Here is a 25,669-nt window from a genome sequence, read left to right on the forward strand (position 1 = left end):
ATGGACCAATTACGCTCACATCCAGAAGTGCTGCCTGGTTGACTCAAAATATGGATAACAATTTTTTGAAGATTTGGGGTTGAGAACCCAAACATTATCCACCATCTATTTGAAATAAGGAAAAGAAAAACAATTAGTCGCATTTATAAGTACAACTTTAAGGCTAAATTACAAAATCAAAAATTAAAATGCATAACTTCTAAGCCATAAACTTAAGAATATTTTTACTGGTTGTAATTTTGTTTGAGCATCTGTGCACATCTTGCTAGAGAAAATCGCCCCTTCTTGATTATTAAATTTATCTAGCTCAATAGTTGTAGCTGAGGCACTGCCATCACTACACATCTTTTGCATCACTGTATGTAGGTCGGTAAGAACTTCCTTATCCCCCTTGAAGTCAGAATGGAAATGAAACTCTGGATTTAGGTAGTACGTTGTTGCTTGGATAGGCCTATGAAGGTGATTCTGCCAACCCCTATCAATGCTCAGTGACTTGCATATAATGTAAAAAAAGCATTTAAGTCACAAATTAAATAAAAAATAAGCAAAATTACAAATTTGCAAAACAAATAAAAATATGTACATTGCATATAAATTAAAAGTAAAACTAAATTATTAAACAAGTAAATACCAAATGGTAAATTATAATAAATTTGCTTCCAATATTTCTTTAGGTGTCCAAAAACTAGCCTCATCAAAGATGCAATTTGCCACATCTATCCCTGCAGTGGTTGTAGCAAAGGAAGATGGAGTCCACTCCACCCCAACAAACACGCGCCTCAAATCTGCCCTTGATGTCAACAAGGATTTTAGTTTGAAGAAATTTGAGGCAAACCTTGCGATACTAGGATGAGCTAACTCCTTTTGTCCGATGTATTTCTTCATTATGCTAAGGACCAATGCATGATTGTAGACAAACTTTTAGATATTCTTGCCTCTTTTAGTGCATGATTTGACCCATTCAAACTTACCAATATCCTCCAACATGAGGTCAAGGCAATGGGCTGCACAAGGAGACCAAAACTTTGGGGTGAGTCTCCATCAAAAGTTAACCAACAATAATTTTAAAATTTTAGAAATTTACATATGTTTTTTTTGATAGGTAAAAGGCCATGAGGTCCACAATTGTGTTTAAATTAAAAAAACCATCTCAGTTGGGCGCTAAAGATCAGAGATGGATAGGTATTCTTGATGTAGCCCTTACATAAATATCTCAGAGTAATTTAACCAATTTTAGCATCTATTTTGTTTTCCGAATTTATAACTTTGCTCTTGATAATTCCTTGTGAATATAACCTAGAAATTAAAATTGGCTACGATCAAGTTGTTAGAAAGAAAAGAAGTATGCTTCATAATCATAAAGAAACTTATAACCTATTTGTTAAATTGTGGTGACTGATTAGGAAAGTACTGTACATACTTCATAAGTTCTTTGGGAAAATTTTTTTTTGGGCCTTATTTTATCGAGATTTTGGGCCGACATGTAATTATTAATTATAACCCTAAAGAGGTTAAAATACTTGTATAAAAGGGCTTAGGGTTAGGGATTTTTTTATAAGGTGTGATGTGAAATTGGTTCTTGCGGCGGTATTGAGCTGTAAGGGATTACATATTGTAATCAGGTTGTAATCACTGGATTATAAAAATATTGGACTTGCTGTTTGGTGGACGTAGCCCAGGGATTGGGTGAACCACGTTAAATCTTGGTGCCTTGTGTTCTTTTCTGTGTGATCTATTATTTTCTATTATTGGTTATGTGTTTGTATGCAATTGTTATTTCTGTCCGTGGTTTAATCCTAACACTATTGACTTTATTTTAAAATCAAATAGTATATAAGGAAAAGTTTTGAATCACAAAAAATATGTCACTTGTTAACATTTAACTTAGCTAAATTTAGCATGTTCATTTTAACACTAAAAGTTCTAAACTACTTTTGCTTCAAGAACAAATGTCTAACTTATCATATTAGCTCGTCTTATTAGAATCTCTTCTCCATCTGCTTTTTTTTAGTGAGATTATCTGCTTCTCTATTACCTTCCTTATAAATATGTTTTATGATTGTTTCTTTGAATTGATCAATGATTGCTAGGGCATATTTAAGTTTAGAATTAAGGATCCAGTTTGGGGTCTCTCTTTTTCTTAACGTGTGTAGGATAATTTGCGAGTCTCCTTTGATAACTAATCTGTTAGTACTGATCCCTCTACTTAGAGTTAAACCTTCTATCAAGGCTTGTAATTCGGCTAAGTTATTAGACATTACATCTAAAGGTTTGGCATGTTTATTAGACATGATCCGGTATTTGAACAAATAATACATTCTAAGCTTGCTGGTCCTGGATTACCTCTAGAAGCCCCACCAAAATTTAACTTTGACCACCCTACTGGACGAGGTTCCCATTTACATTCTGTCCTAGGACCTTGTTGGATTTTGTGTATATCATTGGTGGATTAATTAGATTAAACAAATTTTTATGCATATCTACATCCCAGTTTGAAAATGAAGCTTCCTCATATGAGTTTTTGAAATTATTGTTAGTTACCTCAATAATACAAGCCTCCAATTTATTAAAAAAGGATGTTAGATCCATCTTTTCATTACAAAAAATTCTTCTATTCCTTTCTTTTTATAATTTCCATAGTATTATGGAACGAAATATTTTCCATAAATTACTATAAACCTTAGAACAACCAAGTTTTGACCAACTTTTAAATTTTTTTAGTAGATTATTAGGGAATATGGTTTGCCAATTTAATTTCGTACATAACCAATACCAAAAGTTCTTAGCAAAGGTAGTCATAAAGCAAGTGTTCAATTATTTCAGATTCTTTTTCGCATAGTGGGCATCTTGATGGCCCCTCAAAACCCATTATGGTAAACCTATATGTGGTTAGAAGTCTCAATTCAAGAGCAGCCCAAAGGAAAATGCCTTCTTTCAAAAGACATGCCGGATTCCAACATAGATTAAGAGGGATGCCAATCTTATCCCATTGTTGAGAATTTATTATCTTTTCATATTCTAGTTTGACTTTTTAACTTCCATACTTCGAAGCTCCCCATATTAACCAATCTCTCCTGTCTTTGTGATCAACCTGTCTACTATTTCAAAATTGTTTAAAAATGAGCTTTTCTTGTGATGAAAGAGGAGTTTCATCTATGGATTTCCATTGCCATCCTCCATATTTGTTATTGTTGATTTTAATATTATAATTACTTACATTCATACCCCACAGGTTAGAAAGAGTATTTTTGATATTAACTGGAAGATTTGCACTATTTGGAGAAGGGAGTCCATCCCATGAATCTTCCCAAAATAAAGCATTTTCCCTAAACCAATATCCCAGGTTAAGTTACTAGATATTAATGGGCGACAGTTCAACACGAAGTTCCATATTCTAGAACCTTACGGAGGATTTTTAGTTCTAAATAAAGATAAAGGATTGCTATTGTTTAAGTATTTATGATATAAATTTTTGGCCCATTACTATTATATTCTTTGAACATTCTCCAGATAAGTTTTGCCCCTAGAGCTTCAGTTTACCAACTCCAATTTTTTATTCCCAGCCCTCCAAATTCTTTATGTCTACAAATATTTTCCCATTTTATCAAAGCTTGTTTTTTCTTATCTCCAGTGCCTTGCCAGAATAAGTTTTTAAAGTTTGAGACTAATTTTCTTTTCACCTTTGGTAACGAAAGATCAGACATATGATATGTAGGGATTGCAGAAAGAACTGATTCAATCATAGTCATCCTACTTGCTTTTGTTAACCATTTTCCTTCCAACTTCCCATTTTTTTTTCCTAGAATTGTATCCCCAACTTTACCTTCTCCAGTGCCTTTTTCAAGTTGGATAGTAAGATATTTGCGTGGAAAAGTTCCTTTTCTTTATTCTATTAATCTATAAATATCTCTCTCTACTTCCTCTTTGGTATTAAGAAAGAAAATCTATGATTTGTTAGCATTTACTTTTTTGTCCTGATGCTTCCATATAATTATTTATTATTTGCTTAATATTTTGAGCTTCTTCCAAAGTGCTTTCTTCTGGTAGAGTCCTATCATTTGCGAATTGTTGATGTGTTATTTTGGGAACCCCCTCGGTTACTGTGATTCCTCTTATTTTCTTTTTAGTTTGAGCCTTTGTCATGGCTCTACCGAATGCTTTTGCCATAAAGATGAATAGAAAGGGCGATATAGGATCCCCTTGTCTGATACCTCTAGATATGCTGAAAAAGCCTTCAGGGGTACCATTTATGAGAAGGGAAATTTTTTGAGTCGAAATGCAATTAAATATTAAAATTGATCCATTGGTGTGAAAATCTAAAAGCTTTGAATGTCTTACATAAGAATCTCCAATCCATTTTATCATAGGATTTCTGGATATGTAACTTCATTAGCATACAAGATTCCTTATTAATTTTTACATAATGAATTAGTTCTTGGATTATGAGAATGCCATCGAGAATTGACCTATTGGAAACAAAACCAGTCTGTTCTTATGAAATTAGCTTTGGTAGAACTCTTTTAAGTCTATTGGCTAGTGCTTTTGAGAGGATTTTATATATTGTGTTACATAAAGCTATGGGCCTAAAATCTCCTACTTCCTTGTGATAAGCTTTCTTTGGGATCAAGGTTAAGAATGTATTATTAATTTTAGTTAGAAGGGATCTAGAGTTCCTAGTTGCCTCCATAGCCTCTCATAGATTGTTTCCCAATATATCCCAACATTTTTGAAAAAAAAAGCTCGAAACCTGTCGTGCCCCAGGGATTTATTAGGGTTAAGTTGGAAGACGACCTCTGTAATTTCTTCTTTGGTGAATTTCTTATTTAAGATTTTATTATCTTTTGCAGTTATTATTTTAGGAATAGATCCTAAAATCTTATTCTGGGTTGTTAAATTTGATGATTCGAAATTAAATAATATATGTATATAATAATTAATAAAGGTTTCCACTATCTCTTTTGGGTTCTCAATTTCCCTTCCTGCATTGTCCTTAATCTTTGCTATTTTGTTGATGTTTCTTTTGTTGTTAGTATTGTTATGAATTTTTTGTGTGTCTCTGTCACCTTCTAATGACCGTGTTTCTGTTGATTTTTGTTTCTAGGATATTTCTTCTTTTGCTAAGATATTTTCCTCTCTAGCTAGAAGTTCTTTTTCTTTGATATATTCATCATTAACCAATCCTCCCTTGATGATTTCTTCATTTAAGCTTTTCAATTCTTCTTCATTCTCTAATTTATCTTTAAATATGTTATTAAAATGATCTTATATTCCATTTTATAATTTTTCCTTTTAATAATTTCAGTTTTTCAATAAAACAAAATATCATTGAACCTTTAAATTTCTCTTCATGCCACCATTGATATATATTTTTAAGAAAATCTTTGTCAAGGAACCACATTTTTCACACTTGAATGGATTCCTTGATGGTTTTTATGGTTCACCTATCTCTAACCTGACTGGATAATGATCAGATCCTGCATTAGGGAGGATGTCAATATAAATAGGATGATTGAATGCTATTAAATTTCCTTTAAACATAAATCTATCCAATCTTTCTGCTATATTACAGAAGCCAACCCATTTATTATTCCATGTGAAGAGCCCATTAGAAGTTGGAATATCGATAAGGTTATCTTTAGCAAACCATGCTTTGAAGTCTCACATAACCTGGGTAAGGGTAGTCGAACCCCATATGTTATCTCTTGAATCTAGAATTGCATTAAAATCTCCCCTAATAAATATATTTTCTAGAGGATTTAACTCTAGAAAATTATTAATCTCATCTCACGTTTCTTTCTTGTTTATCGTCGGCATTGGCCCATACACATTAATAAGTACGAACTAAGTTTTGCTTTTAAAACTTTTAACTTTCCCCCCCATCCAATTACTTGTGGATACAAGAAAAGTGAAATCTACCCTTATTGGATCCCATATAATACCAATTCCTCCTAAAGTTTCAACAGAAACAACCAATTCCGTTTTCCAAGATCCCAGTTTTCTACTTAATTTTTCTCCTTCTTTGCTAAGTTTCATTTCCTGTATTAAAACTATATTTGTTTCGAATAATGTTAAGTAATGCTTGAGTAAGCACTTTTTGTTAACATTCCAAGATGTTAGCTTCATGGCTCCATGGGAAGGAATTTCGCCTTCCGTGTATTTAAAAGCAAGTTGATCTTTTTTTGGTTTCTAGCCAGTCCTGTAGCTGCTCTAAGTTCAGCTAGGGATTTCCTTCCTCTTTTTCTGGTATGTTTTCCACATAAGGGATGAGCTAAGCCTTGCAAGTTTTCTACAATACCAAGGTTGTCTAGATTTTTATTAGCATTCATTATACTTGCAACAATAGATTCCTCTTTGTCCTTATCTCAATGGTCTTTTTCAAGTTCTTTCATGATTTTGTTGCTAAGTCCTTTTATCATTCACATCCATATCTTTGTTTTTTATTTCCTTAATTTGATTATTTCCTTAATGTATTAAGACTATGTCTTGCTGAAATTCTTCTAATTCTTGGAATCCAAACTCCTCCCAATTTTCAATTTTTCCTTCTTTGATCCTACCTGGATTATCCAAGCTCCAATTGACTGTGTTCTCTTCTTGATTTATCATTTCAGACTCCCTTAAAAAAGTGTCTACCTCAATAGGAATATAACTTCATTTTCCTTTTCTTACCTCTAATTTTTCCCAGGGTGGAGAAAAAATTCTGTTTCCCTATGTTTTACTTTATTATACTCTTCAATTGTTGTTATATCTGAATGTTTATCTGCCCCTGTTCCTAAAGGTGTGTTTAAGATTGCATTTTTATTTGATATTGATTCACTATTTTCCTTGAGGTATGCTAAGTTTAATTTTATTATATTATCCTTTGTACCCTCATTTTCAGCTTACTCCTTATCCATTTCCATAATTCTTTCAACTCACCATCTTTTTTCTTCCCTCGCTTCTACGCTATCTTCATCTTCCACTTTAGTATTGCGATCCTCAAAAAAGTCTTTTTTTATCTGAATAAACTTAATCCAAAGTAACAGGGGACACAAGTTTATCCATTATGTTTCCTATATTCAATGTTGATGATAAACAATTAATTTCCTTATCTGCTGCTAGTAGATTCAGATCATTTTTTGTTCTGATTTCACCTTTTTCAAGTTCAAGCTTAGTGGTAGATATTTGCTCCTCTTGTCCTACTGTTCCTGACTGGATGTCAAATGTATTCTCATCTGAAAAGGGGTGTCTATGTCCTACTAGTGTTTGCCAAAACTTATATAACTTTCAATTCTTTTTTATTATTTTACCTTTTTAAGATTAGTTCGTTTCAGTATCTGACTTCCTATCCATTTCCTGATTGTTGGGCTTTTTTTGTTCTTTAGTTCTTTTATATTCTCTAATTTGAAATTCTCTATCATTGGTTTGAAGTCTTTTGTGCTGATTTCTTGCTCTTTCACCCTGTGCTGTCTTCTCTTTCACGAACTCTATTATTGACAAGTCTCTATAATTATCCTTCTCGAGATTATATTATTTAATACCTTCTTGTTCTGTTGGAAGTTTAAAGGTATTTAAATCTTTGTTTATACCTTCTGTTAGTGCTAATGACTTTTCTAGTGGAAGATGAAGAGGAAAAGCTAGAGCCTTATTCACTCTTGGCTTTGTTGGTTCCCAAAACCGCAGATTGGAATCCTACGAGTCTTGCCAACTTGATGCTGGGATATCCAACCGGTTGTGGCCAACTTGACGAAACTGAATAATGTAATTTGAGCTCCCTGTGCTTCTGGCTCTGCAAGGCCAAGGCGGGTGCACCTGATCCTAAACCAATCACTTGAATCCAAGATTACATAAAGCAGATAGGTTTAAATGCAACAAGAGTCTCCAAGAATGGCAAGAGATTTTAGGAAACTTTTACCTTGCTCAAACAGGTATAACTTGAATGATGACTTCGAAATATGATTACTTTCAACTGGTAAGTTTTGAGTTAAGAACAAAGTTAACGATTATACAAATATAAGTGTTCTTGAAAAGAAAAGATGGAATGGATTTAAAATCAAGTGAATATATCAACTTTCAATAGAAAGATACAGAATGTTTGCCAGCATATGAATTAGGAATTATAAGCAATTTAATGACCAGTGCTAGAAATTGAAAAGGGTATTAGAGTCAATATCTTAAATCTCAATGTACAACTTTATGAAATTTAATATATTAAACTATAAATAATTCAATTGCCAAGATGTGACGAATCAACTACATTTACACATTTTCAAACTAGTCTTTATTGTTGTTAACTCACACGGAGACAAAATAGACACAAATACGAAAGCAATTCAATATTTCATGATATTTGTGATTATCAAGTTTGAAAAGCTATAGATGACTCAATCCACTCATCCAGTGTTAAATCACTTACAGAAAATAGAAACTGATCATAAAGGACATAATTATATTATATCTAACTTCTAAAACCTTGCAAGTAAACAAAATAAAATTCCTTATCGATATGCTTGAAATAGATTGCAATGAAGACACTCAATGATAACGCTCTATTCGTTGCAATTCAATCCCAATATCATATAATTTTTTTGCCCAATTTTCCAAAATCCACCAGCTTTGTTCAATCGTTTGATCTTTGCTAATGAGAAATTTATATATCACAAGTGCTTAAAAACTTGAGAATGCCAGAAATTAAAAATATTGTATATGAATTGTGCCTCTTGTGCATTTTCGCATATCCCTTTTATAGAAACCAAAAGGGTGTGAGCAAACCAACACACCCCTTCATTACATTCGAAACATAAATAATTGGTTTTGATTTCTTTAATTATATAACAAATATCATAACCGATCATTTTCTTGGTTTGCAAACTATGATAATCATAGCATATTTATTACATCGTCTAAGATTCAGAGGATGGCTCTTGGTACTATAGATCATATCATCATGAAAGCATAAGATTCGATTATGGATGTATAAGCTGCTCCTCCTTCCAATCGAGAATCCTGTATACCTGCATCAAACACAAAAAGCTGTTAGATATGAATACATAATCATCGAAGGATGAATTCCTTGCTCATGAGCCATTATAGGAAGAGGGTGATAAAGATTTATACCACCGCACTTGAAAGATACTCAATGAGACTCTCCATGGCAATTGTGAGTATGACTTGCCAAACACATTTCACCGGATTCCAATAGATGCTTTCCATATTAATAATCTATATCACTTACATTATTGAAACCATTTTCAATCAAGCGAACTCCATCAATGACTTGGCACAAAAGCAAAACTGATAATTGTATTTGGTCTAGAATTTGATTCTTTTAGACATATGCAATAGTTTGTTCTGATATGAATTCAAGTTGGTAATCGTTAAAACCTGATTTTCATGTCGCAAATAGCTCAGGTGCAAATTCTTCATCACCAACGTTGCTACACCCAGCATGGAAGTGCAACTTTCCTTTGTGTCTCTATTTATATTCACGATATGTCTCACAACCAGGGATAAATTTATATTTATCGCTGCCTTTTAGTCACAATAATCGATCCGCTTTGTGCCAAATAACCACTCTAGAGCCTTTTGGCATATCTCCCATGTCAAGTATCAATTTTATATTAAAAACAATGCTGTCTCTAGCGGTAATTGCTTTCCAGTGCACACCTCTACATCTCTACAGTCTCTTCCCAATGGTTGGATTGTAGTATTCTTCGGCTCAAATTGTTGGTTTAATCTTTACGCTATGCTGAAGAAAACAGATTCATAGTTGCACCTGCATAAGCCATATTAAATTCAACATCATACTGTCTTCGCTCCATGTGCATACTTGTGCGTGTTGGCCGTGCTCATCGATTCAATGTACAAGGCTATCATGTTCATCCATCAACCAAGTTCTTTGCATATATACAATGCTTCCGCAACCTCTCCAAGGCGCAAGAAAAAGTTTTGATGATCAGTGTGTTGCCCATCTGTCAATAGTAATAATCAGTTATCAAAATGGCATAACCCTGTCACATAGAGCCAAGATATTCATTTCCACATTTGGCTACATATATGGGGATTGTGATGCCCATGAATCTACATAGGGCGTTTGGTATTCAATAACATTTGAACTTGCAATTTGAAACTCTATGATCATTTTCTATTCAAAGTTTCTACTTTCCTCAGATAATTGACATATGTTTTCCTCCTTTGATTTCATGCGCAAGTGGCTAATCCTCAATATCTCTGTCAATAGAAATATCAGTGGTCATCTGTAGCCTTCCAGTTTAAGTGTAGTGATAATGGCATCCTTGACTGCATGGAATCTGTATTAATTATAGGAAACTCATTGCCTGTACCTTTACTATCTTCACTTTTATACATTTCCATTTTGATTTTGTAAAAACCCTGAGTGGCTATATCTACTTAAAAGCAACTTCTTCCCACTAATTTATGAGTTTGACATTTGTCAAACACTTGGCATGAAAGCTATTATGCTGGAAAGTTAACACAAGTATGATGGAGCCCTTAAATGGATAACATCTCTCAGAAGCTGAATATAACTTGCTGTCAATGCATGTAATCGTGGAACATAGGCACTTCCAGGTCAAAACAAGCCTCTTTGCTCCCTAACGCTGCCCTCTAAATGAATGTTGTTGCTTCTAGATAGCCTACAGCTCTTGGAAAAATACCAACCATGGTTCATATAATGGCTGTGATCTGGTTATGATTCTCAGAACTCAGCTCCACGTGTATACCAAAGGCCTTAATAGCAAATCACTGATGATCAATATTGGAAACCGATCTGCTCTTGCAATCCGGAACACAACTAGCGAACTGCAGGTCCTCCTTGATACACCTGGACTGCTCACGTGAGATGATAACTGGTCTGGACTGTTTCACGTGGATGATAACTGGGACTGGACAGCTCACGTGAATGAAGTCACAAATGATACTCAGAAACCATGAACAATTATATGCCAAGAACAGGACTTTAGCATTAGAAATTATTCAGAATCCGATGACCTTCTAGGCAACAATATCAGCAGAGATAAATAAGTCAATCAGCCACCCTCACAAATGCAGATCGAACACTTAAGGTATGCAGGTAGAATTGCAAGTAATATTCCAAACAAAGGTGTCTCCCAGCAACAATATACAGATAGAATTAAATCTTAGAACAATTATCTTCAAGGAACAATGATAACAATAATCGAAGACACCAAATTAATTCACCAGTCTCCAATCCCAATTCTACTATACCTCAGCAGTAGCCTGTAAAATATACGATCTTCAGGAAGCCTTAGAAACTACTCAAGCCCTCAGCCAGATTAGAAGATGAAATAATATAATAATAAAGATTGTTCTCCTTAGCTATAGAAAATATAGTAGGAGAATGTTGGCCAATTGTATATTTCAACACAATTGCCAAGAAAACTTCTCAGACTTACCCTTATACATCAGCAAGGGCATATAGTGGAGAACCCAGAAAGAACCACAAAGGCACAAAATCAAATATATAATCAAGCGTGCTTTTCCCAATGAAATGAGCTCTCATTTATAAGCTTTCGTTGGCAAAACTTTTCATAAAACTCCATTTTAGAAAACGTGGAAGTTTCCCAAAAGAACTCAACACTAGAAACTATCAAACTTTCGTTTTAGAAATATCTCTAAAAGTCATTATTATAATAATATAAACATTATTATAATAATGCAACTCAATGAATAATAAATAAATAAGAGCTCATGCAATTATTAGCTTGATCAATAACAACTACTAAAAATCTATGTTCCCCCAAGTTTCCGATACGGGGACGGCGGGGGACGGTCGGACGGGTTTCCGGGACGGCAAATTTTTTTGGCGATTTTGGGGACGGGGGGGGGGGACGGGGACGGCTATATATATAGGAAAATTTTAAAATATAGTAGATACATTGAAATTTGTAAATATACATGTCATTCATATGAAACTAAGCACAAAGCATGTCATTTAAACATTATAGAACCATAACATACAACATTTGAATGCCATCTATGGAATAATATCCGATTTTAGTATTTTACTATTTAGTATTTTAGTATCCAATTCTCAAAATGCATATCAATACAATATCAGAGAACACTGAACAATGAACATTAAGTTATTAACCATTGTCAATATCATAAGACTCATAATGATAAGCATGATAAATCATAAATCTGAAAATCAAAATCAAAATATGCCCAAAGCTATAGGCTGCCATAAAATAATAAGTATCATATAATCAATGTATCATAATCATGTTCATGTTCAACATAAAAAGCAAAACATAGAAAATGAAGCAGACTGCTGGTCTTATTCTGCCTCTACTAATCCATGGCATCAAAATCAAAATCCTCCTCACTGTCATCCTCCATAGGAAGCGTAGTCTCATCTAATGGAACCCCAATCAGTCCTGGTGCTATGTCATCCTCATCTATCTGGGCCACATCCTCAGGCTCAACATCCCATCGCAAAGCTGGTGTCTGCCTATACTCTGGAGTCTGGTGATCGGCAAGTCGAAGAGCATGATGCACTGTCACTAGCTTCTCCGCTCTTTTAGAGGTAAGTCTATTCCTCTTGATAGAGTGGATATATGAATATGTGGACCAGTTCCTCTCTGCAGCTGAAGAACTAACAACCTGTGAAGGGAGGCGACCGGCAAGTATCTTTAACTCAGGTGTATCTCTCCCATGCCAAGTCCACCATCCAATAGGATCCCTTTGTGCCAAAACAACTCTATCCAACCTTGCTTGTGGCTTACCCAAGTTTGGGCCACGAAGGTTGGTGAAGTCAAGGAACTGTGCACGAAGAGTAGAGGCATCTTGAGCTGAATACATCTTATCAATTGCTTTTGTGAAGCCATCCAAAATTTCAGGATCATCACATGGGAGGCCCCTTCCACCCAACTGTGCATACCATTTGGGATTTAGAGCAAATGCTGCCATATGAAGCGGGGTATTCATTATGTTCCAACTCCGCGTCACAATAGGCCTAATATGCTCCTCATAAAAGCCTAATGTAGGATCCTTTGGCGCAACAATTCTCTTCATCTTACCCAACATGCTCTCAATAGTCTCATAGATCTCTCCTAAACTAGGAGCATCAGTATTAGGATATCTAATGACATCAACAATGGGTGCTATGACAGAGCAAATGTATCTGCAAGATCAAAATGCCAACAAAAAAAAAAAATCAGAATTAGAATTTTAAGAATTTTAAGATTATTAATAGGAAAATCAGCAAGCAAAAGACTAATAGTAAATTTAAAAACCAACAACTTACTTCATTGTGGACCACCAACTCTCATCAAGGATCCTTTTCCTCACCGCTTTTCCTTCAGTGGATTTCGAATGAGACCATCGTCCCCACTCTGGATTCACCACCATCAATTGAAGGGCCTCATACACCTCAATCATCCTCTCCATCAAGATGAAATATGTGCAATACCTATAGCAACAATTAAAAATTAAAAATTTAAACTTAAACATTAATGATTAAAATTTAAAACAAAAAGCATCACATGTAAGTAAACTTATAAATAATTTTTTAAAATAACTTAAAGTTAAAACAAACTAAAAGTAAACTATAATTATAATTGACATACCTTGTCTCGGCTGGTTTGAGGAACTCCTTCTTAGAGAAGGACCTGAATAGAGCAAGTGAAGTGTGGTGGTTGCAAATAAACATTTGCACTTCTCTAGCTTCTAGCATCGCTTGCTTCACCCATTCAATCTTCCCTATGTCCTTCAATGCATTGTTCAAGGAATGAACACAACAAGGGGTCCAAAATATGTGCCTATAAGCACCCTCTATCATCAAACCTGCTGATTTGCACACAGGTGCAGAATCTGTGATAACCTGTACAACATTAGAGGGCCCAATCTCCTCTATGGCATCTCGCAAAATGGTGAACTGAAAATCTGCATCCTTCTTCTTTCCTGAGCAATCTATGGCTCTCAAAAAATAAGAGCCAGCAGGGGATGTGACAATGATATTGATGAGTGGTCGATGTCTAACATTGGTCCACCCATCCATCACAATAGAGCAGCTTGTCCTAACTCAAGTGCATCTCATATCCTCAAATAATAAAGCAACCTTTGAGTACTCTTCATCTAGGATAGTGGTTCGTAGCTTATGCTCACCGGGGGGCACAAATGAGGAATTCATGCTCATAATATCTTTCACCATTTGTTTATAATAAGTGGAACAGGCTGCATTATATGGGATACCATTAGCAACAAAAAATCTACCAATGGATGCCTCACACTTCTCCTTTGCCTGTGCATTAAACATACTTTCCACTGAGCCCTTCTCACTACTACTTATCTTTCTCTTCCCTCTAGACCCACTAGGGCTGCCACTAGTACCAATGGCGGATGAAATATGTCTAGATGATTGTGAGGGAATGGATGGTGATGTCACTGTCAAATTTTGCCCCTCCATTTCAGCCTCTAAGTGCAATCTTTGACATTCTAATTTTTGTTCATTGGTTAGGTTAGGACAAGCTTTGACTCCTTGGCATGTAACACCTAAAAAAAGTGACTTCACTCTTGTATAGCTGCCCCTAAAATCATCAAGACAAACATGACAATCCCACACCCTAGTCCCTCCCGAATTCTTTTATCTTTTGGCCTAGGTGTGACATATTGGAGAAGAGGTCTTTTCCTATTGAAAGGACCTTTTGCAAATTCTTCATAATGTCGGAAGGGCATTTAAACAAATCAGCTTTAGGATTGGGTTTTTGCCTAGTGTCACTACTAACAACATCAACCTCTACATTTTCTTCTTCACTACTACTACTACTTGTACTCCCACTGCTGCTCATTGTGTTTAAATATGCAATTGAATAGATATATGAGCTGAAACAATGAAAAAATAAAATAAAATCAGACTTTGCAAGCTACAAATTTATTAAAAAAATGATAGATGAAAGCACAAAGAGTTTTATACTTATTTGGTGGACGAAATAGAAGATCAAACCCTTGGTCAAGCTCTTGGAAGCAAAACTATTACCTCTTCTAGTTGCAAAATGAAAACTTCAGCCAGCTGCAACATAAAATGAAAACCAAAGAATGGTTAAAACAATTTAAATGTGTTGAGTTATATACATTTTAGGGTTTTTGGAGGAGTGGGGCCCACTAGCCGACCAAAAAAGACACAACAAATGTTTTTTTTTAATGTTTTGAGCTTGCAAAAAAGGGGGACGGCCGGCTGTACCCGCCCTTTCCGTACCGGGGACGGCCTTTTGTCCCCCCCACGTCCCCAAGTTTCGGGGACGTCCCCTGCAAAAAAAGGGAATTTGGAGACGGCTAGGGGACATCCCATACCCGTCCCCGAAACAGGGGGTTTTAAGCCGGGTACGCGTCCCCGGGGAACATAACTAAAAATACCAACTGCCAAGCCACCCATTGCACTACCAAGAATAGCAACTACTAAAAATAGGCTTACTAAAAATAATAAGTCCATAACTAAGGGCCCCAAAACGTTTTGTCAGCTCACGAGGGTCGCTATGATGAGCTAACTCTATCAACCGCCCAGACTGGCCAAAGACGGGGACTTTATAGATTTCATCTCCAACCTGTTTAGGAATCATTAAATACTTATCAATAATTTCCTCCTGTGATATAGCAATTAGAGTTCCATCTCAAAAAGAGTTCACTATTCTTTGTTTCAATCTACCCATTTGAAGTGACTGTTTCTGATATTATTTAATAGTGACACTCCACTGTGATTTTCATAAAATTGCTATTGTTAAGTATGCCTTCATCGCTCTTTCATACAATAATCCTTATAACTTATAAATGGAGGTCTTAATTTGTAAAAGAATTTTTCGGCTCCATTAGCTTTTCAAAATTATTATTCAATTCTGTTTTAGAGACTTTGGCTTATTCTCTTTATTCTTTTGGTTTGAATGAAAATGGTTATCTAACCTTGAATTTTGGTTTGAGTTTTTTTGTTCATTTTCTGTCTTTAGGCTTTCTCGAGTTTTTCCCCCTAATGATGATATTTCTAGATTTAGCCTCAAGTCAATATCAGGAAGTTGATCCTTTTTTTTAATGTGGGGATTGTGAGCCTTATCCCATAGAATGAGTTGATCGCAGATATTATTATGTGTCAACATTATATCTTCCATCAGGTTGTTGTGCAATCTGATGTTATCTCTTATGTCTTCGATAAATAGATTTTGTTTTTTTACATATTTCACATTGTTCCAACCTACTAATCTTATTTACTATATTTGAATTATTTAAGCACCATTTATTATTTTTAGTTAACTCCTTTTCCTTCTCTATTAAACCACTTATTTTGTTATCGTGAATATTTTCATTTCCACTTTTCTTTTTAAAATAATCCTCTCCTTGTTTGCTTGAACCTATACAATATTGTACAGAATTAATTTAAGGGCTTGGGTTCAAATCTGTCTCTACTATCTCTCCTTCAATTTCTAAATCTCAAGTTTGGATTGTGCTTACTAAGTGCTTACCTATATTATTTGGATCTCCTAAAATTTGAAAATCATCTTTCCTTGTATCTTTACATATACTCTCTAATGTTATTTGCTTTTTATTATTGAGAAACAAAATTTTCATATTTGATGTCGGTTGCATATTTGAGTAAATGTTGTAGTCATTATTTCTTGAATCTTGATCAAACAACATTATTTCTTGAATTTGTTTTTGGTATGTCCTAGGATGTAATTTATAGATTGATCTATTGGTAATAATTTTAATTGAATCTAACTCCTGAATTTTAGTTTTCATATTAACTAGGATCTTAATATCTCTGGATTATGCAAAACTAGGTTCTAGACCTAGAAAAAAACGTATAGAATTACCAATTCTTTTTAATATTTGAATATGATTGAGTTCAACTGGTAGCTTATTTATAATTATCGAGGTTGGGTTATACATTTTTCTAATGTGAGATTCATCAAAGTTGGGGTACCACTTTCAAAAGTTAACACTATATGCTTTAAGAAAATATTGAGAATTAAGAAGTAGAATATCTTTAATATGCTTATTATTACAGTGTAAATATGCTAAAGAATCGGAGAGAGTATACTTACATGTCCCTCGTAGCCTACCTTTAACCGTTCTACTAGCGTAGACTTTGTTGTGTTTGAATTATTCCAATTCGCAAACAATCCTAATGACTCGCATTCAAACCATTGGTTCTCTGTTAAGTGATTGCTTATGATTGTAACTTTTTCTTCTCTTTCCTTAGTTTCTCTGTAGCAAGATTGGTTTTTGTTTTCTATTTTTTTAGTTCTATATGGCAACTTTCTTTGATCTATATGATCTTTCTTCTCATGTTTATTGATCTTTTGAAGTGGCTTGAGGAATTTTTTCCTGTGTGAAGACAGGTATTTTGTATCAGTACTGGCATTCTTGTCTTGAAGCTCAAATTTATTGGTTTGTGCCCTAGCGAGGGTTTCAAAACTGCTCCTGTAGCATAATATCGTGGCTATATTTTTTGCCAAGAAAATTACTTCCACGTATTTTGTATTTATAGAATGCAACATTTGTTTCGCATATCTTAGGTTTTCCACATGTTCATCATTTGCCTTTTTAGCAACAATAGAAAAGTTTGGTTTTTTCGGTGATTGGGATTGCTGAAGGCGGGCATTGTTGAGATCTCTAGGGTGCTTGAGCATTTCTACGCTCTTTTTCTCCTGGATCGAAGCTTTTGTTTCTTTGTCACATTTGAATTTCTGAAAGCTTGGAGCTGCATTTGACAATTTTGCACTGTTTCAGTTGATTCCCCCATCGTTGTATGATATTACCAAATATTAGCTCTCTACCTTTTAGTTAATGCTAATCGCACTTTTCACATTTTCCTTCGCATGCATTATCCACTCTGCTCTATCTCTTTGATGCCAAAAACTTAGGTGCACCTTTGCTCCTTCCTGTGACAATGGATTTATGATGTCTTTTCAATTATTAATGTGAATATGGATTCCAAATTTTCTTTTCTATTGTTCCCGAGTTGATAGACGTAACAATATCATCAGGTAATGGTGTTTTTGTTTTAGAGGCGAAAGCAGGTTTGTTTGGATAGATGGATGCGAGGAAGATTGCGGCGAATCCTCGACCCTGCAATGGACGATGAGTTGTGGCCAGAAAATGACAACATATAGTCGATACTACAAACTGCATGCAAAAGCTTTAGTGCAGGGAGATTGGAACCAGCCGCACCTCTCTGGCGATTCGTGGGAGAAGTCTTTACTTTGTAAAACCTTAACCATCGATTGATATGATTAATTTGTAATATGAAAATTATTGTCTTATTAATGCTTGATCGCTTCTTTTGTTGTGCTTATTGCTGCATGTTAAGAACAAATGATGCCTTCAAATTTTTTTTCAAACTTAAGTGCTGATAATGGTATTTTTGGAAATAAGAATTACGAAAACCCCCGTTTTGATTTGGCTTATTTGTTTTCTGCTTCTGCTGTGAAATTCTGTTAGTCATGTGGGAGTGCTTGCTTTTGTATTGTGCTGATCGATTAATTTATTGCCGGTTTGTATATTTGTTTTTTGTCTTGTTCATTGCTCCTGTCCATGTTGGTAGATGTTTTTATAGAAATTTACATATGTTAAGAAACTTAGAAAACGTCAAATAAATTTATAGATCTCTCTCCATCAAATTTCAAAAACTTGAAAAGTTAAAATTTAAAACTTGAAGTTTACTTGCAACAATATAACTTGTTGCATTATTTGTCAACACCTGCACCACATTCATGTAGGAAAGTAGAATGATCAATCACCTCTACAGGAAACAACAAAATTTAGGAGTGTTCTATTTCTCCTATCTGTCCAACCATCAATTATGATGGTGCAACCCTTTTGGGTCCATGCCTTTCAGTGGTCCTCTAGCTCAAGTTTCATATTCTCAACCATTTCATTTTAGAGGGGGCCTCTCAACTCAACATCAATAGGGGCTTTAAACCTCGCATCGCATATAGTTATGACAATTACCATTCCTTGCCAATAAGGAGACCTGTCCAAATAGATTATGATTAGATGATAAATTATTATGAATCTATGATTAGACAAGTAGACTCGAACTTCAAAGTCTCAAATTCAAACTATAAATTGAAAAATTTAATTTTAAACTTAAAGCAAATAAATGAAAAAGAATTAATTACTTGGCTGCAATAAATGGAATGTCGGAGAAGTATTTGGAAATCTGTTTTTGGCAGCATCATGAATCTCCTTGTTCCAACCCATGCTCTCAAGTGAGGGTTGCGCACCACGAGTAGTGAGTAGCACAAACTACCTATCCAATCTTGACTTCCGCACTCTAGGATGAAATGTAATAGGACCAATATCAAGAGCACTAGCACTAGCACTAGCACTAGCACTAGCACTAGCACTAGGATGAAGGGGAGGCCTAATAGAACCCTCTCTAACACAAGCTGTGGATGTGGATGTGAGAGGATGAAAGCCAATAGCACCTCTTCAAGTTGCCTCTTCCTAGTTACCTTCTCTTGTTCATGTGTCTCAAATTAGACATAACAAAAATGTTTTGCCTCAGCAGTTTGTTTAGTTCACATAGTAATATCATGCCCAAGTATAGTGGCAATATGGTATTTGAATCTATTGATGCCACCATAATTTATATCTTTAAAAAAAAAACATTTTGTTTGATTTTTTTTGTCTTCCTGGAAATTCCTCGGTATATTTCCAAGCCTCATCCTTTATAGGCATTGTGAAAAATGAATCTTAAGGCTCCTGCAATAAGAAAATTCAAAATTTTACAAAATTATAAAGTTAAACTAGTAAAAAAAAAAAAGCAAATCCTACAATTTTTTGAGAAAATTATAAATACATTTTTGCAAATTTGTTCTAAAAACATTGTAGGGTTTGCAACTTCGCACTTTGCAATTTAATAAAGAACATTCAAGATTTACAAGTTAAAACTGAAATAAATTAACAAACAATGAAGAATACATTAACATACAAAATAAAATCAACACAATCCACAAAGTTTAACACTTAACTCTTGCAAATGAGTTGACGAGTGTTTCTATTGACTCCTTAATGCTCCCAATGCAAACTTATGGTCTCCCCAAATTGATTTGCGATCTCTTTGATGCTCTTCTTACTTGCTGTTTGCAAACCTATGGTTTCTCTTTCTTCTTCCTCTCTCTCACTTTTCCTCTCTTCTTCCCATACTAAGCACTTAGATGGCCTTTTAGGGTTATAACAAAAAGAAATGTAAAAAAAATAATAAAAAAATGTTTAGATTTATTTGTTTTAAACTCTTAAACTTTTTTAGCTGTGCGACCAAGTTTTGCAAGTGATTTAGGTGATTTTTGGTGAGTTTTGGTGACTTGCTGAGTTAGGCGATTCATGGCCAAACTCGGCGAGTTGATGAACCAAGTCAGCAAAACTTGCCATGCTCAATTAGGCTTGCAAAATCGCCAAGCTCAGCTCTCTCTCTCTCTCTCTCTCTCTCTCTCTCTCTCTCTATATATATATATATATATATATATATATATGGAATGAGAGTTATATGTATGTAATAATATTAATAAAATTAGACAAGAGATCAAATATTATTATAAATAGTGGAGGTATTAGTCTATATTATGTATCTGGTAGGGAAGATATCGGAGAGGAGACAAAGATTATATAAAATTATGTTGGAGACTCTTTGTAAGGAAGAGATGAACAAGGAATATAAATGAGCACTCAAAGGTATGTATATAATCATATTCAGTCTTATTACTATTTTTGCCTGAAAAGGAAGGGGCTATAATGTTTCCAAGGAGGGGCTTGTCCAAATTCAATCAATAGTATCAGTCCCAAGACAGGGTATGGGCTTGGACTTGTAAACTTTCTTTTATTCCAGATTTAATGAAATGGAACATTGATAGTTAAATTCTCTTTCATGTGTTAGTTATTCTAGAAAAAATATATATTTCTTGTAGTTAGTAAACAAACTTTCAGTTATTCATGTTCATGTGAAAATGGTACTGGTTACCTCTGTTATTAAGGTTTAAAAGTTTAAAAAAAAAAAATTTCCCATGAATTGTTCATTATTTGATATTGTTCTGTTAGATAGATTTATATGTTACAAGATTTATGAAGACTTTTATGAGAAGACTAATGAAGAATTTATGAGCTGACTTATGAAGAATTTTCGAGAAGACTTGGAAGAAATTAAGAGCAGATTCTGAGTTTAGCAAATAGAATATGGTACAAGCAGGTTTATGAATGCGAGCAAGTGGAATAAGTGATGTCATCTTGGAGCAAATGAATGAGGTGAACCTTGTGAGTGGAGAGTAGAAGGTACATCATACAAACATCTACAAATTTCAGGGGAATGATAAAATAGAAGATTTTTCAAGGCAAATTTTAGTGAAGGAGGGTTATTTGAATATCATTCATTGAAGACATGCATGAGTAAAAGATTCCTATAAATGAGATTGAATTGCCCATCATCCATTTGAGAAGCAACATACAAGTAGGTGGAATCTACTTTTGTTGGAGATTGGTGCTTCTCAAAAAGAAGAGATTAGTGTCTTTTTCTGAGCTGGTGCTCAATTCTGGGGATTATTGTCTCTTGTTGGTTGGTGCCTACAAAGTCTACAAGTAGGGATTGGGGTTACTAGATAGTTGGGGCATACAAATTACTTAAGAAAGGATTGGTGTCTCCTATGGGTTGGTGCTAGCAAGGTTGTAAGAGTTTTAATAAGCAATATTTTGTCGTGGTTTTCTCTCTAAAGAGATTTCCACAAAAATCTTATTTTCTTGTGTGCATAATTGTTGGACCTTATGTGATTGATATTGTTATGGCTGCAAGTTTCAACGAAGTAAAAGTTTGTCTTGTATTGATTCATCTTCCCTCTTATTATAAATGTATCTGCTCATCAAGAGGGCAAATAATATTGAATATTGTAGGAAGAATAGAAGTAATATATGAGAGTGTGAAGGCAATGTAGGATTGAATATATGTGGAACAAGGCTTCCAAAAGGAACCAAACCCAAGGGTTGAGGAAAAGTGATGAGGTAGAACAAGAGGTAGCCCTTGTAGGTGAAGATGAGGAGGAAAAGTTGAATGGTACAATTGGCATTGGTGAGAGGACCATAGTAGACGTCTTGAACTATTTTTGGGAATTTGGATCTCAAGGATCTCATAGATTGGATCATTGATCTAGAACATTTTGAGAATAAGGACATTGTTTACTCAGATAGGATGATTTGTTTGAAGATTGAGTTGAAAGGTCGTAGGGCAATATGGTGGAAAAAAATGCAACTTGAGAGGAACAAAAAAGGGAATCCAACCATGAGAAAGTGGACTTGATGGTGGGGAAGTTGAAAGTTTGATTTATTTCATCCAATTGTTAATTGGAATTGTTGAAGGAGCTGCACAATTTGTGATGGAGGAACATGATTGTAAAGAACACTAAGGAATATTACAAGCCAACAATCAGGTTAAGGCATTATGAAGAGGGAGTTGAGAAAGTGGCAAAGTGCATCAATGGGCTGAGGGAATTTATCAAAGAGGAGTTGGGTATGTGAAATATCTAGACAATAGAAGTGGCCTACTACTTGGTGCTCATTGCAAAGAGAAAGCTGAACTACAAGCTGGAACAAATGTAGAACTATTAGAGAGGATATTTGGAGTAGTAGGGTGAGATGTGGCAACAAGAGAACTACTGCAAAAGATTAAGGAAGCACTAATTAGTACCATAGCAAAAGCTAAGGCCAAAGATCCTATAATAAAGAGAAAGAAGATGATATAGATTATAAACTATCATGATTATGAGGGAGATGATTGCAACAACTATCACAAGGGTATAGATGATGATGGAAACTATTGCAAAGATGAAAGAGTAGAAAATGCTCATTGCAAAGATGCTTGGGATGCTTGAGGGGAGCATGGAGGATATTCCCAACAAGAGAGAAGCATATGTGAGAGGAAAGGCTTAAATCCTTTAAAGGAACCTATTTTGGGTGTGGTGAGGAAGGACACGAAGCATTCAGGTGTGAAGGAAAGGGAGACAAAAATAACAAAGGGGCCATATTTGATGATGAAGGTTCACCTACTTTGAAGAGGGACCTTGAGTACGAGGATAATTGGAGCTGAAGGTGTGATAGGAGCGGTGAACTAACACAAAGAAAAAGTTTATTTCAGACCATGTGTAGGGTAGTTTGTAAATGATGTGATGTATTGATGGATAGTAGTAGCATTAACAACTTGGTGTAATGGAGATGGTTGGAAAGTTTGGGTTAAGAATGAGGCATTTATATCATATTTGATTGATTGGTTGTAATATGGAGAGTGAATTTTGGTAGAGGAACCATGCTAGGTGAGAATCGCATTGGAGGGTACCAAGATAAGGTGTTATGTGACATTACACCAATGGATGTGTGCCATTTGTTGTTGGGAAGGCCACTACAATTATATAGAGATGCGGTGTATGATGGGAGGACTAACATCTATACCATACAAAAGGATGGTCAAAAGAACCTGTTGATGGTCATCCAATAAGCTTTGAATAAGTGTGTAATGCAGGCATTTATTAGCAAATGGCAATATTACATGAGAAGGTTTGGGTTTGTGATTTGGAAAACACAATAAAATGTCTTTCATATTGAAATAGTCCAAATAGCTAACTGCAAAATTATGCATCCCAGTTCATTGCCCCTAAAGAACAATTATAGATTAATTTATACTGGATTAAACAAATTATTGATTTTTTTTTGTATGATAATAAATTAATCTTCGTTACGTGTAAGTTCTGAATTATTGTGGGCTCATAATCTTGCATTCGTGAATGCCTAGAATTTTAAATATCAGTGGATGAGAAATAGTTTTGGTCCATGATTAAACATAAGAAGCATGTGGACATATATGTTAAAGATATGTTCTTTGATGTTCCATGTTCTAGTTAAATCTTGTAGGTTACTAGGCTGAATTTGAAAAGAATATCTAAGAGGGCAGTTTCATTGCCATGAAGGCAGCACTTATTTGGGAATATGTTTCTTTAACTCTTTGTAATATAATAGAGTGAGAAGCATATGTTATAGGTAAGCTTTGATTTATGATTTCATAACTTCATCCATTCGTGAATGCCTAGAGTTCGAAATATAAGATAATGAGAAATAGTTTTTGTCCATGAGAAAACATGAGAAGCATGTAGACCTTAAAACAATGTTTTCCAAACATATGTTCTAGCTTACTTTGGTAGGTTTCTAGATACTAATAGAATGCCAAAGTAGGCAAAAAAATAGCTTCCAGGCTAAATGGTAAAAGAGCAGCTTCATGAATATCTAATTGTGCAAGCATGCCATTACATATAGGAAATTTTATGAGCCCACACAAAAGCCCCTTGTATTCTAGAACATTTTCATTTGAGTCCTACCATGTACAAACGATTCCGTTCCAGTGAGTCCAGATCTCTTGGATATGCACATTCAAAAAAGATTTTTTTAATTCCTGTATGTTTCTTGATGCATTTCATTATTTAGAAATGATGTCAGTATATGCTTCAGGGTTATTCTTGACTTGGGAGATCATGTATTGCATGCGAGAAGTCTAAACGCACGAAAAATCCTGAAATATAGTGATAGTGATTGTTGCGATTTGAAATTTAGTAAGTGGTACTTTCATAGATGGATATTTGATTGGGATGATGCCTTCATGATGAATGTTGTGGGTTGAAGATTGGTCTAATATTTTAAGCTGTGTGTATAAACAACATTGCATTGTCTTGGAAGCTACTTGTACCATACATCAATAGTATCTTTGTGATTTGTTATATGGCTATTTGTTTATGTATGATGCAAAGCATAAATAAACACATGCATTTTTATCTTACATAGTTTTTTAAGGGTTTGATTGGATGTCCTCTCATCTTGTTGTACCACATTTGAAAAGAGTGTTTGCATATATGCATCAAAATATGATTATATTTTCAACTATTTATCTTGGCTTCCTTTTTGTTTTGTTTTTTTTTCAAAATTCAGTATGTAACATGCAGATTCAAAGGTGCTTTATGTTCCTCGTGTTGAAGACAAGGAAAGCAATATGAGAATGTTGCATGTTACTAGTGTTTCAGAGCTGATTGCAAATTCAATGAATATATTGGAACCGACACCATTGGATAGCGCTGGAAATCAAAGAGAAGATGGTATGCTGGCTAAACTATGCTTTATTACATTCTTTACAATCTTATCAGCAAGCGTGTGTAATCAAATTACTCCATGCTTTTTATATGATTATCTTTTTCAGGCTTGAGTGAGTGTTTTTACAAAATGATAAATTGAATGGCTCATTCATAGAGCATGGTGAAATGCATATTTGAACTCTGCATCTAACCTATGTTTTTTAAGATGTTTATGCCAGTGTGTAATAGTGCACAACATATTTTACTTGATCAGCAGCCTACCATGCCATAAATCAAATAAGTCAATTACATTGTACTGCTTCTACAAGCACTGAGCTCAGTGTTACATTAGAGTGATTTTTTTTTTTACTGCTTCAATTTTCATTAGAAACATGTCTTCATGCATAGTGACATGTCCATATAAATCCTAGGTATTCCTAGACAGTTGTAGGGCTTGAATTTGTAGGCATGAATACAGAGTTCAACCTATTCCTCAATTTTACCTTTGCTATGCACTTTTGAGAGAAAACTTGATATGGGCGAGCATGGTTGTAGCCATTGTTGATGGT

The 25,669-nt window shown here is 34.6% G+C and overlaps 2 protein-coding genes across 3 annotated transcripts in view; one reads left to right on the forward strand and one right to left on the reverse strand.

Moving 5' to 3' along the window:
* Positions 1–25,669, forward strand: part of LOC149538572 (5-formyltetrahydrofolate cyclo-ligase, mitochondrial-like) — a 46,342-nt gene that overhangs the window by 5,001 nt on the left and 15,672 nt on the right. Inside the window, exon 3 of one of the 2 annotated variants that reach the window (XM_089799879.1) lies at positions 24,975–25,124. The exons of the other annotated variant lie outside the window; for it this stretch is intronic. Coding sequence (XP_089656005.1) covers positions 24,975–25,124 — 150 coding nt within the window. The remainder of the gene's footprint in view (positions 1–24,974; positions 25,125–25,669) is intronic. 2 annotated transcript variants of the gene reach the window in all.
* LOC149538573 (uncharacterized) lies at positions 8,943–14,025 on the reverse strand. Its single transcript, XM_089800208.1, has 5 exons — positions 13,587–14,025; positions 13,309–13,429; positions 12,345–12,483; positions 10,762–10,880; positions 8,943–8,990 (listed from the first exon to the last, which is right to left on the reverse strand). Exons 1-5 carry the CDS (start codon positions 14,015–14,017, stop codon positions 8,943–8,945), a joined length of 858 nt encoding a protein of 285 aa, XP_089656334.1. The 5' UTR covers positions 14,018–14,025.

The sequence above is a fragment of the Cupressus sempervirens genome, chromosome 9 (genome assembly GCF_028749045.1).
Source record: "Cupressus sempervirens isolate cs-2001-9-10 chromosome 9, ASM2874904v1, whole genome shotgun sequence".
Taxonomy (NCBI): domain Eukaryota; kingdom Viridiplantae; phylum Streptophyta; class Pinopsida; order Cupressales; family Cupressaceae; genus Cupressus; species Cupressus sempervirens.

Bases quoted from the DNA above. Each gene is read 5' to 3' on its own strand.
- LOC149538573 (XM_089800208.1), bottom strand. From the start codon at position 14,017: ATGGATGGGTGGACCAATGTTAGACATCGACCACTCATCAATATCATT. The intron at 13,430-13,586 runs GTATGTCAATTA...TTGTTGCTATAG, and splicing joins CTCAAACCAGCCGAGACAAG to GTATTGCACATATTTCATCT. The intron at 12,484-13,308 runs GTGAGGAAAAGG...GCCGATCACCAG, and splicing joins AATCCACTGAAGGAAAAGCG to ACTCCAGAGTATAGGCAGAC.